Source organism: Lissotriton vulgaris, chromosome 5 (assembly GCF_964263255.1).
Source record: "Lissotriton vulgaris chromosome 5, aLisVul1.2, whole genome shotgun sequence".
NCBI lineage: Eukaryota > Metazoa > Chordata > Amphibia > Caudata > Salamandridae > Lissotriton > Lissotriton vulgaris.
Window position 1 is genome coordinate 663,927,634 of NC_141693.1, and position 13,688 is coordinate 663,941,321.

The following is a 13,688-nucleotide window of genomic DNA, read 5'->3' on the forward strand; positions in this document are numbered from 1 at the left end:
GTTGCAGTGTGACACGGTTCGTAGAAGAAGAAACCTGAAATAAGGAAGGAATGAAGGCAGATTATGTGCATGTAAGGAGGAAGGACCGTGTGTGGTCAAACTTATACTCATTTACAAAATCCAAACCGATATCATAACATGATGACTGCAGTACCATTGACGACTCCATAACCGGCCTAATTACAGATGGCATGATATTATGTGTTACCCAACCATGCACAATATTAGTTGGATAATGGGAAATGGATTTATTTTGCCACTTTTCCAGGAATCTGTTTAGGATGATCAGAGGTATTCCCAATTAGAGTACGCAGTCTTTGACGATGATCCGGGTATCTGAGGCGACATCAAAATACAAGTCCCCGAAACATTCAGCCTGTGGGTGTGTGGAATAGTTCCCATCAGGGCTATCTCAACCATCGGTACTGATCTCACGTATGCAGCTATTTAAGTGGTAGATGGATGGCACGGGATCACGTCATCCAGATTGACAGAAACAATAAGCATTCGATGGACATGAAATATGAATGCTCACACTTAAAAGTATTGATCCATAGTCACAAGGGAGGGTTTGATAAATGTTCCAGACATCTTTAGTTACAAACAGTGCCACTGAACGACTATTTAAAGGCAACCTGCCTTCAGGTAAAATGATTGCATGAAATTGAAAAATAAGGCTTACCAGGACCCTCCCCGTTAAGGTCTGAGCCGATATCATCACGCCCGCCCAGTCTTTCACAGAGGTCATCCAGCCCACTTCCGCATTAAGTACAACCTCATCCTTCTCATCTGTGGGCTTGTAGTCCGGATCGTTCTGGTTACCCCCAGTGTTGGTAACTTTCTGGGCATCCTGCAAGCAAGAGAATGTAGATTGAGCAGTATTAGTGATAGAGTGAACATATATCCCAAAATATATAACCTCAGAGAAATCCTGTTTCATTAACTTCAGTAATGCCACATGCAGACACATTAAACCCAGTCCTGTATATGCGATCGTCTTCATATTAAATCACAAATGGGCACAACAGCACACACATGATTACTTAAAGCATACAATGTTTGCATAAAGGCCTGGAATAATCGGATTGAAATCATCACTTTGAGGTGAAGAATTTATTGTGGACTTTAGCGCCGAGACACCGCTTTTGGTATTTGTGCGCTTTATAAATAGCATTAACATTAACCTTAACAGGGTCAACAGCGACAGTAAGGAAGGAACTCTCTTCATTCACTCTGTATTATCGCATTGATTGTGCAGAATGTTTCTCATTACAAGAGGACAGCTTTCCACCTCTGAGCACATCTATATAAAAGAATGGAAGCAAGGCAATCTGGGTGGACATCTCAAAAAGACATTACATTTAAAGACCTATGATTTTGGCTCTGTAATATACATTAACTCAAGGGCACTGGAGACAGTTCTTTGCAATGCAGTTAAGTCTTATGCCGGGTGGCACAGCATTCAGGAATAACCTGCATTATGTTATGGGGAACTCATTTATATGGCACGAACTTGCGTTGATTCAGTAGTTCAGTATCATTAATTTAGGGCAATGGAGATCCGATTTAGAGGCGTTCCGAGGTTGACTTCGCCTCAGTAGTTCCTGAGCCAAGCACATTCACCAACTGTCTGAACCCGTTGGTCCTCTCTACGGCTGGACTGGGAACAGAAACCAGCCCTAGCACGACTGCTCAATCGGCCCGGAAAGTGGGGGGGTGCTACTACTGAAAAGGGGGGAGGGGCTGCTAGTGGACTGCTGACGCTTTTGTTACAGGAGGATGATTTTGCAGAACTGCGGCAAAACCAGCCCCTGGTAACAAAAACGGCCCCAACGGGTCAAAACCAGGCCCCTCTCTTCCTGCCCACCGGGGAAATGCCTGGTGCCCACTACGGCCAGTCCAGCCCTGGTGCTTTCACACTTGTGGGGACTCTAAGGATGACATCAGGGATGGGCTGTGGTCTCACACTACTCAGTCATTGAAGCCCTGTCCAATGAGAGGCGCATTTAGAGCTTTCTTTAGACTAGAATATTTTTCACCCTGTGGCTCCTTCAAAGGAAAGGTCCTAGCCTGCAGATCTAACTTGGGTATCAGTCATGTGTTAAATAGAAAATTATTTTTGGAGAGTGTACATAGAGTGCAAATGTTTATAAATGTGGTGTCATAACAGCTGGAGGCATAGAGATGAATGCACCTTAGTTTGGCGCCAAGGTTGGCCAGTGTCTGTAACACTGAGAGAGTTTGCTGGGATGTAGAAGGCCAGATGTTTACATTTTTCATAAAACTGCTGAAGACAAGGTCACCTACAATATTTTTAAGTGGAGCTTGTTTATATTACTGGGCAGTGGGAGGTCTATTGTTTGCCTGGAACACTCCTGGCCACTCTCTATACCACCCTGTAAAAGTGAGCACTGTAAATATTTCTTATGGTCTATTTAGGGGTTTCCACTTAAGTGCGCGTCATGCTGCAGAAATGTCCCTGGAAAGTAATTCCCCAATTAACTGTTGGAAGCGTCCTCAGTATTCTCTACTTACAAGGACAAGGACAGCAAAGTTTGCCAACCTTTGTGTGTGTAGTGTGGGTCTCAATAGAGACAGGATTGCAGAGAGTGATGGACAGGCAGCTAAAAGCGGCCCTGTAAAGTGTGCTCCTTTAAACCCAGCGTTGTACTGGGTGAGTGTAGGAGTGAGGTCAACCATCTACACGAGTAATTGGAAGGCAAGTTATTCAAATGTCTATAAAACAATTGTGTACGTTCCGCCGCAGATGTTTGCCATGTTGGATAGCTGATGATGCCACTGTCTATCGACCCTTAAAAGCAACATTCTGGTCAAAGTCAGACAGGACTTTTATTCCACTGCCCATCTTCTCAGTGGGTTGGAGGGCAGCTTCGAAAGCCCGGGGTCGTCCTCAATGCCACTCAGGGCCGGCTTTAGTGCTAGTGGCACCCAGTGCGACAATCACTTTTTGCGCCCCTAAATCCCATGACCGCCTCCTCAGATTTTCTCCCTGCCACCTGCAAAAGTGCCCCTCATCTCTCCTATCATAAGATATTGCTAAACCCAGCACCCCCCTCTGAGGTCACAGTACCCCCTCCACAGGTCAGTGCACAATAGGGCTGCACCAGTCGCACTGCCCTAAACCCGGCCCTGGCACTGCCACTGTTACTTTCCCTAGTTGCCCGAGTGTAATCGCAGTAGACACAGGGAGGCTTCAAGAGAGAGAGAAGAAGAAAGGAGGAAGGTAGAGAGTAAACAACCAAAGAAATCGAGGAAAGAAAGGGAGAGAGATGTAGCCTTACAGCTAGAGCTGTCGACTTTGGAGCCAGGGAACCGGTTTGAGCCTCCTTTTTGGCGACCAGCGCTTAGTTTTCAGGCTCAGACTTTGATCCAGAGCAGGAGAGAGAAAGGCAGATAGAAGGGGGAAGGCACCTGGGTAGAAAATAACTAAGAGAGAAAGCAGGTGTGAAAAAGTCCTGCAAGAGCGAGATAAAGGGGGGGTGTAGTGTGGTGTAAGAGCAGCCCGTGCATGTAAGAGCGGTGGGCTGGGTAGGGCGGTGGTCCGGGGGGGGTGACTTTCGACATATGATGATGAGAGGAAATCAAATAAATAATTAATTTTCCCTCGTCGTTTGTCGAAATTCCCACCCCACCTGGCTCCAGCGCTCTTACCTGCTCAGGCTGGGTAAGAGAGAGGCATGATGTTGAAAAAATAGTGGGCAGCCTTGGTATTTCTCAACCCCAGCTGTGGCAGTGCCAGTGGTGGGCTCCTATGAAAAACCATTGGCGCTTGCGCCTATTATTATGCAAACTAAGCGCCGATATCAATTAAAAGTAATGACTAGTCCTTTGTCGTTGACTACAGAATAAGCACTTCAAAATAGACTGGGGATGAAGACACGGAGAGCCGAACAACCCGAGTCATGAGAGAGTTTAGGCTATTCTAGGAAACAGCCAGAGAGAAGAGCCTATACCATGAGGATTAAAGTCTTCTGATCCCTGTCAACAAACACAAAGGTCTTACTTGCACCGGATACCAAAAGGGAGGTGGGACAAGGGGAGGAAGATAAAAATACAGCTACTGGCTATTCTCAGAGGAAAAGACAAACCCTATACTTTAGCCCCTGGCACTTCCAATTACAACCCTTCCTCTATAAAAGAGAAGGCATTATTACCCACAATCCACTAAACGAGGCTCTCTTGACAATCTAAATGCTTGTAATTAACAATACAATTAGAGGCCAGCATGTGCATCCAGCCCCTGTGAGTGACATGCCCAAGGCCATGGAGCATTGCAAATCTAGCAGGAAGCTTATTGTGAAAAACAACATTATTCAAACTTCTTTTTTTATTTTTTATGTTCGTCAGTCTTATGGTAGTATGTAGAGTAATGCCCGACAAAGGTGTGAGATAGTCAGCTGCTGCAGATGTCTCAATGTCACACTTAGTTCCTGATTAAGAGTTTGATGGGCGAGTTAGTATATTACAAATAAAAGGCTGTCTTTCAGTTGGATTATATCCTATGGCACTTGTAATAATGCAGAAGGGATATTTGTCATTTTTGTAACAAGTAATCAGTTCGCCAAGCTCTGAACCGGGCCCTTTGTCTGTAACAGCTAGTGGATCTCACTGAAATTATTCCAATTATTACAACACAAGATAATCACAGATTAACTAAAAGTATAACGTTATTACTCCTGTGTAGACACTGAATGTGTGTTAATTAAAAATAAAGAGGGGGCAGTGAAAGGTTAAACTGTCAGAAGAGTGGTACAGTAACAGAGTTTCTTTCTATTGGTATTAATTGTGATCAGTTACTAATAACTTCAGGACCGTGATTTGTTTATCTGTCATCCACCTCATGTTGCATCCCTTATCTCAAGGTATTTATGTGTCCAGTAAGTAGGCAGGGTCCAGTAAGTAGGTAGGGTCAACTAGAAAACCCTGTACCTGGCTGTGTAAAGATTGCCAGAGTTTCAAGATTGATCTCTTGTCACTCACATAGGTTATTAGCAGCCAAATTCCAAAATACGAAGTCCGTAGTTAAAATTAGACCAAACCTTTGATCCACGAAAATTGCTAAGGGGATGATCACAAGTTTGGCAGTCAACTGGACCTCCAGCTACTGCCATACTGGCAGTCCGACGCCCCTATTTTGAGTTTGGCAGTCAGACCACTGCAGGCTCATTGCAACCGCTGGGAAACTGGTTTTCCTCTGTGGTGTTGTAGCGGTGTGCGGAAGTGATATGCTGGTGGTGCTATTGCGGCACAGCCAAGCATATTACAAGTTCCTCACTGCCAGTCTTTTAATGGTGGTGAGCCCGTCATGAAAAGGCTTTTGTGAGGGAACTAAGGTGGCCCTACAGTGCCCCGTGGTGCACCAGCCCATGGGGATTCATGCTGGGGCATATGTTGTGCCCTGCTGTGCGCATGCACCCCTTTCCCGCATGGTATGGACTGAAGAGTTCATATTGTGCAGGATGGGCTTCGGTGCTCCCATTGCAGGGCCTTTTTCAAAAGCACCACCGTGGGACCACCCACCAGAAAACAGGAAAACTCGTAATCTAGCGGGCGGCTGGTGATGGACTTTGACGGTGTTGGAGTTGGGCTGCGGTGTGGTGTCCCCGCTCCCACACTGTCAAAGTCATAATCAGGCCCTTAGGGCTCAATTACGAGTCTGACTTGTGGGGGTGCTGTGGTTGCGGCCTCCTGACCACCCGATTAGGGAGGTCAGACCACCATTGCCCCGCCACAGCCACCAGGAAACTGCCTTTCCCTGGAGGTGTTGCGGCGGTCAGGAGGCATCAATATACTTGGTGGAACCGTCGCAGTCCCGCATAGCATATTATGAATTTCCTCTCCACCATGGTTTTCATGGCAGTTCCTCTGCCATGAAAACCCTGGCAGAGAGGAAACAAAGGGTCCCCTTGTGGTTCTGCACCCTGGGGTGCATGCAGGGGGGCACATGTGCATGCACCCCAATTCCTGCACAGCATGGACTTTGTAGTCCATACCCTGAAGGAACTGTTTTTGGTGTTCCCATTGTAGTTCCCATTTTTGAAGGCACTGCAGTGGGAACGCCCTTGACAGGAGGAAACTCCTAATCTGGCGGGCGGCCCGACTATGGCTTTCACACTGCAGCAGCAGGGTGGGTCGAACCCAGTATGTGCAATTGTTTACAACTGCAAATGTGGTCGCAAGGCAATCGCAGTTACCTCCTACTTCAAGTAGATGGTAAGCCAGTCACAAATGGGATGGGGTTCCTATGGGACCCCTTTCCCTTTGTGTGGGGCAGCAAATATATTTTTCAAGAAGTGGTCCCATGGATCACTGCCTACTTTTAGTAAATGAAACAGAAACGTTTACTTTTCCTTTTTTAAATGCATCCCGTTTTCCTTCAGCCTTATTTGCGTAATGCCACACACTGACAGTTTCCTAGTAAATATGTCCCTACATCCTTTCCTTTACATCAGCAAGATTGCCAAGTGCTTCACTTTTCAAAATCACTCTGCAGTCCAAGAAAAGTAACCCCAGAGCTGCAAATTCAAAGAAAAGACATCACTTTGTCAGTACTAGCCTGCCATTTGACCTCAGTCTTTAACCGCATCATTGCTGCAGCAATTCCCGCTAAGCGCGGCAATTTTTAAAATCCCATGCAATGTGACAAGGTCAACTCGTCACACGCACAGCGTAGGTAACACCCATGACGAGTTGACCTTGTCACACGCATCGAAGGGGTGAAATGTACAGCATACTTCACAGGATAACACTAACATTTACGGGCTTGGTCATTGCTCATTTACTTTCGTAACTCAAGCATGGTTGTTTTGGCCATGCTACCGAATCGTCCTACTTTACAGCGCCTATGGCGTGCTATTAATATGACCTCCATAAACCGCACGAACCTTCACCAGCAAACTGAGCAGGAGCATTCTGTCAGTGGCAAGCTCTTCTCAGTTTGGCACAAAATGTTCTGTGGGTCCAGTAGCATCCTCCCTTCCGCCGCTCAAGCTGCTGGAGCTGGAGGTTGACAAAGACACTGGTGATGAAAGTGCAGATTACTAATGGCCTAATTACGGCTTTGGCGATGGCCGTCACACCAGCATCCCCCTCCACCACTGCCAAAGTCATACTGACACTGCCCGCTAGATTGAGAGTTTCCTGATGTCTGGATGGCGGTGCTTTGGGAGTCCCACGGTGGGACCCATTAAAATGGCACTGCAATGGAAGTGCCAAAACACTGGTCCTGCACGGCATGGACTGTGCAGTCCATGCCTTGCAGGACAGGGAGGGAATGCACACGGGGGCAGGCATGCCAGGACCCTGAGGAAACAGGAGGCCCTAAAGGGCCCTATTTGTTTGCTCACCACCACAGTTTTCATGGTGGCCTCACCTCAGTGAAAACCGTGGTGGTGAGGTAACTCCTATTATGCTCGGTGGTGCTACCAGCATATTAGGGCCTCTCACCGCTGTACCACCGCCACGAGATCCATGATCCCCGTCCGATGTTGCGGACCTGTGGCAGTCCCACCGCTGTATTCGTATTACAGTATTTGGACCACCAGTCTGACAGTCCATGGACCGCCACCACAGGTTCAGTAGGCAGATGGATTCCAAACTTGTAAGCAGCCCCTATGTTTCACGTCTTGCAGCCAGTAAAAGTTAAAGTGAGGTGGTACTGTACCCAACCTACCATTTTTAGTTAAAGAAATGCATCTCAAAAAGATGAACTCACTCCTCTTTCCTGAAGCTCTTCCTAGTAATTACACGGGTAGGCTCTACATCAATCTGCAGCACTGCTCAGAACCTCACTCTTCTTACCAAACTCTACCTGGATAAGCAGCTCTCTATCCACATGCACCCTCCAATTAAGCATGCATGCTTCAGCATGGTAAAGACAGGCAGGTGTGAGAGCTCAATCCAAATTAAACAAGCATTGGCAACGCCAATAGGTCTAATATGGGATACTGACGTATTGGCTTTGTCAATGCTTATTTTCTTTGTGATTGGTTTTCTTATAAAGGATTGACACACAGTGTTGGGTTTCTGCCAGGCCTTTGCCCAAGTAAAACAAACATTGTCTAACAGCAAAAAAAAAATTCCATAAAAGCACGCATTGCACCAGTAGTCCCTGGCACTGAAGGGAACCATTTACTGTAAAGACCTGCACATTGTGCCACAGAAGAATGCCATCATTCTCAGTCATGTAAGCCAATGGCTGAGGTGGTCTGATCCTGCGCCCCATGGTGTATGTTGTGTTGGGAGGAAACAAAATGTGCCTACATCCAGACCTAAAAAAAATCATAAATATGTTTGAAGCAATACTTCCATTGACGTATGTCATATTAATATTTTATTTTATAATGTAAAGACTTGTATAGGGTGTGTTATGGACTGGTGTGGCCTCGCAGCACTGTTCGTGATAGAGTACCTTCACGCTCAGTCTTGAGGTAAAAAACGAAGACAAGAATCACCAACCATAGTGCAGAGCGGCAGGAGCATAGCTTGGTCAGTAAGATAGGGGGGGTGGGGGGGGGGGGTGAGAATCATATTTTCCAACAATCACCCTGGCATAAATCTTAAAATACATTATACAACAAGCAGGACTCATGAGAAGGGCTAATGGGGCAGTGGAAAGTCAGACGAATACGGATTGGTAGGAGTACTAAGGGCCCGATGTAGGTAGGGCTTTACCGATCGGTATCGGCCGAAAATACCGATTTTTGGCCCTTACCGATCGGTAAACAGCCATCGAGATGTAGGGAACCAAAAACAGAACGAATCGGATAGAAAACCGATTCGGAATGTGTACCGAACGTGAAAGAATCCGATACGTACATACCGAAAATCGGATATGTAACGAATCGGAAAAACACCGATTCGGTTACAAAGACCGAATCGGTCCATGTACCGATTCGTTAGTGACACCGATTCGGAAAATCACCGATTCGGTCCCACTACCGATTCGTTAGTGACACCGAATCGGAAAATCACCGATTCGGTCCCACTACCGATTCGTTAGTGACACCGAATCGGAAAATCACCGATTCGGTCCCACTACCGATTCGTTAGTGACACCGATTCGGGAAATCACCGATTCGGTCCATGTACCGAATCGGAAAAAATACCGATTCGGACATGATCCGAATCGGAAAACATGCCGATTCGTATGAATCTCCGATCGGGAAATACCCCGATTCCGACAGTTGGGGAGATGTAGGGAGGCACAGAAACACCGAAATCGGCTCAAAATCGGTAGAATTCACTCGGTATTTACCATGGATTGCAATCAGGTGGTAACCAACTCCAACCCATATAAACAGTCCCAAAATGCATTGCAACTTGCAGGATGGCAGCTTTCTATGTCATTGCGAGGCGGCTACGGCTACAGCAGGAAGGACAGAGGGAATGGCTAAGAAATGAACAGGTCTACAGACAGAGGATAACCCTGTTCATGCTCACTGAGGCTGAGATCCTACAGAGATACAGGCTGGACTCTGACACCATACTTGAGCTCATCAGGGACCTTAAGCCATACTTGGACCACCACACCCCAAGGGCACACGCCATCCCTGCGCACGTCCAGGTGCTATGCAGCCTACACCTGGTAGCGTCTGGCAGCTATCAAAGTGGAGTAGCAGCAGCAGGAGGGGTGAGCCAGAGCAGCCTGTCAAGGTTCTTCCACATATTCCTTGACGCCATGATAGACAGGATGGACCAATACATCTCTTTCCCTGCAACCCACGGAGAACTGCTACAAACTAAAGCTGACTTCTACCAGATGGCACACTTTCCCCAAGTCATCGGTTGCATAGATGGCACGCATATTCCGATTTGCCCACCAGCGGACACCGAATACATATACCGCAATCGGAAATCGACACACACCATCAACGTGCAGGTGATCTGCAATGCCAAGTGCACCATCACAGACCTGGTAGCAAAATTTCCAGGGAGTACCCATGACTCCTATATATTCCAACAGAGCGGCATATATGCACGGCTGATGGCTGGCGATTTTGGAGAAGGATACCTCCTAGGTGAGCCACATCATCAGACCCCCATAACACATAGTAGGTAGGTGTAATACATGTATGCATGTGTCTAATGTGACCCCTTTCTCTTCCAGGCGACAGTGCATATGCCCTCCGCTCATTCATACTCACCCCCTACCTCAACCCCTCCACACCCAGCCAAAGGAGGTATAACCGGGCCCACATACGCACCAGGAATGTTGTTGAACGGACCTTTGGCATCTGGAAAAGTAGATTCAGATGCCTGCACAAGAGTGGAGGTGCAAGGCAGTATACCCCCATCACCTGCTGCAAGATCATAGCTGTATGTGCAATGTTACACAACCTTGCGGTCAAGAAGGGCACTGAGGTGGAGTTGTCTGACTACGAGGACTATGACGACGACGAAGCTGTGCCACTGACACAGCCAGCTGGGGTGTGTACGCCATGTGATGGCAGATACAGACGTGAGGAGATCACTGAGAACTATTTCTGACTGAGTACAGATGCAAAGACAGCTAAATGTTGCTTGGAAAATAAAATTTTTAATAGTGATGCACCACAGTTACATCACTGAAGTGCATCAAAAAATGGAGTCTGTCAAAACAAATAAAGTCCAGGGTCCTGGTATGATCATCCCCCCTTGCCAGCCTATTTTTTGGCCCGCTTTCCAGACCCACTGGGGTGTCCCCCGGCCCCCTCCGAATGGCCTGCAGCATCAGCGGATCGCCTGGTGCTCCTCCTTGGCTCTGATGCAGCGCTGGCCGGGCTGCTGCGGCTGCTGCTGTCTCCAGCATCACCCAGGTCCAGGGCAGGATTGGAGGCGGCGTTTGAAATTAACATGGCCTCCATGGCCGTGGTGATCCTGGCCATCCCCCTGGTCAGCTCAGCCGTTTGCTGACTCTGCACCGACTCCTGATTTGCGCTTCGAATGCACAGCTGGGCGGTCGCCGCTGCAAGGCGGGCCATGGCCCGGTTGAGCACCCGGGCATCCCTCCTGCGCGCAACCTCATGCTCCTCCTGCCTGGCAGAGGAGTGGGTGATGGCAGTGGTCAGCCTGCCCAACCCTGCTGCCACCTCCTTGTTGCTGTCCACAACAGCCTGGAACCCCTTCACCAACTCCCCCATCTGCAGGTTGTGCTGCAGGAGCTGGCGTTGGCAGGCCATGGTGGATCTGGCCTGTTGGCGCTGGATTTTGACCATCTGGCCCTCCAGGCCCAGGAACACACTGCCCTCCCGTGCTGGTGCAGCAGTGGTGGTGGTGGTGGTGGTGGTGGTGGCACGGCGTCTGGCACTGCTGCCTCCGGCCTGCTGAGTGGGCTGGGGTGCCACTGGTGGTGGTGTGGTGCTGGCCGGTCCCGGAGCCCCTGCTCCCAGGACAGGTAGGACGGGTGGCAAGGCCACGGTTGTGGCAGGAGCTGTTGTCGGCGGAATGGTCTGCCTTGTTGGGGAGTTGTATGGTGAAAATTGCAAGGGGGGTGAGCTGGGCAGTACTGGGGAGTGCACTGCCTGGAAATCAATCACCAGGACTCCCTCCATTCCAAGCCCTGGGGTGTCTCCTTCCTCATCCTCTTCCTCCTCCTCCTGGCCAGGCTGGCTGGTGCTCGGCCCTGCCACTGCAGTATGTGATGTCGAAGCTCCCTCTGCTGCCACAGTGGTGCCGCCTGATGGTGCCCCTAGGTACAAAGAAGCATTTGTAAACTGAGTGCCGATGTATTACAGTCAGTACAATTATGGCATTCCACATGTCCTTGCATCTCCTTACACCGTGTCACACTGTTTCCTGTCTTGTGATTCTGCACTGACATATTTGGCTAACTTCTGCTGACTACATGTACCATGATGCTTGTCTCTTGTATGTTGGTGACAGTACAGTGCTGGTGTTTGCCTATGCATTGTGTCTAATGGGGAGGTGTCTGGTAGGGTGTGTCATGATGCGCATGCTTCTTACCTGTAGCTGTGGCCATCGCAGTGCTGTCCAGGGTCCCGATCCCTACAATGCTCTCCCTCTCGATGGTGCTGGAGACAATTTCCTCCAGCTCGGTGAGGGGTGGCGCCGGGTTCTTGCCTCCTCCGGTGAGTCCAGCCTGCCTTTGGAGGTCGGCCAGCTTCCTCTTGGTGAGGCTGCGGAGGTCATAGAACCTTTTCTTAAGTTCCTCAATGGACCTGGGGGTGACTCCAGCAGCATTGACCTTCTGGGCGATGTCTGCCCACAATCGCCTCTTGGTGCTGTCTGGCACGTTGAGGGACAGCTTGCCAAAGAGCTGCCGGTGCACCCTCACCACCTCCTCAACCAGCACCTGTAGTTCTGTGGTGGTGAATTTGGGCTTCCTCTTTTGGGAGGACTTCTGGCTTCCTGCCTGATCTGCCATATTCTCTTGCTCCTGCTCAGTCTGCAACCTCCTTCTCCCACTGCTGCTAACTGTGTGTTGGGCTCAGGCAGGCTTTCCAGAAACTTCTAGAAACTTCTTAATTGGCTGCACCTGCCAGGGTTGCCACTCCCTGTTTGGGTGGGGGAGGGGGAGCCACCTCATTGGCTGATTCGCCTATTGCCGAGTCTGCTTTTACCGATTCGGTAAAATCCGAATCGGTAAAATCCGATTCGGTATTATCCGATTCGGTAAAAGCCGAATCGGGTCATGCAATGCATTCCTATGGGCTTTTTCGCCATGGGTCTATGATTGCCGATTCGGTTTTTACCGAATCGGCTTTTACCGATTCGGTATTCGCCGAATCGGAAATATCCGATTCGGTGGTAGCCGATTCGGTATTTTCCGATTCGTTGTTGGCCGATTCGGTAATTTCCGATTCGGACCGAGCTGAATCGGAACGTACCGAATCTCATTACCGATGCCGACCGAATCGGTTTTCAGTCGGTATTTTTTTCCTACATCTCGTTTTCCGATTTCAGAATACCGATTCGGCCCGCCTCGGTATTTTGAAATCGGAAAATCCCGTTTACCTACATCGGGCCCTATGTGAGGGACAACACAATAGTTTGTAAAATAACCAACATTTTTGATGACTTTCAAAACAGAGAATGGGTGCATTTTTGCTGTGTGTATGTAACCATTCCTGGTGAAACCCGACAAACACACCATACCCGACTGAAAGCACCAATACCCAACTATTTACCAGAAAATACCCCAAACACCCCCCTTGAAGCTAAGACCCTGGAAGTAGAAGGGAAACAAGACCCGTGATTGTTCAGCCTGTCTTTTGCAGCTCTCGGTCAAGACAAGCCACTGTACAAAAAAACGCAAGTTTGAGGTGTAAATATGCAAATGATCAAAGGGGATATTAATTTTACCCTCAATACAGAGGAGACAAGTCTTAGACCAATGTCATAATCCAAGCCAGGGATACTTTAATAAAATGTCAGCCAATAAGCGACCTCTGTGAAACTATCACAGGGAGTAAGATTCTTTCTTCTATTTTATTTACTCATCCTTACATTAAAAGTGTTTGAATTACCGACCCCTGAGCTTCATTATTCTAAAGCCTGCCAGTTGTATCACACCAATGAGTCCATGGTGTGATGCACAGAGCACCATTTCAGGTTTGAGGATGTGGATTTATTTTGAAATCATGCACAAGACAGCTGTTAAAGGGGATCTACTGCTGATGGGGGACTTTTGCTTGGCAGATGCAGAGTGGAGGATCTCAGCAGCTTGT

General features: G+C 48.3%; 1 protein-coding gene across 9 annotated transcripts in view; it reads right to left on the reverse strand.

Annotated features, from left to right (window-relative positions):
• Positions 1-13,688, reverse strand: part of KCNMA1 (potassium calcium-activated channel subfamily M alpha 1) — a 1,464,982-nt gene that overhangs the window by 1,121,149 nt on the left and 330,145 nt on the right. For all 9 annotated transcript variants that reach the window (XM_086922098.1, XM_086922095.1, XM_086922094.1 and 6 more), the window contains exon 2: positions 683-850. In XM_086922098.1, coding sequence (XP_086778224.1) covers positions 683-850 — 168 coding nt within the window. The remainder of the gene's footprint in view (positions 1-682; positions 851-13,688) is intronic.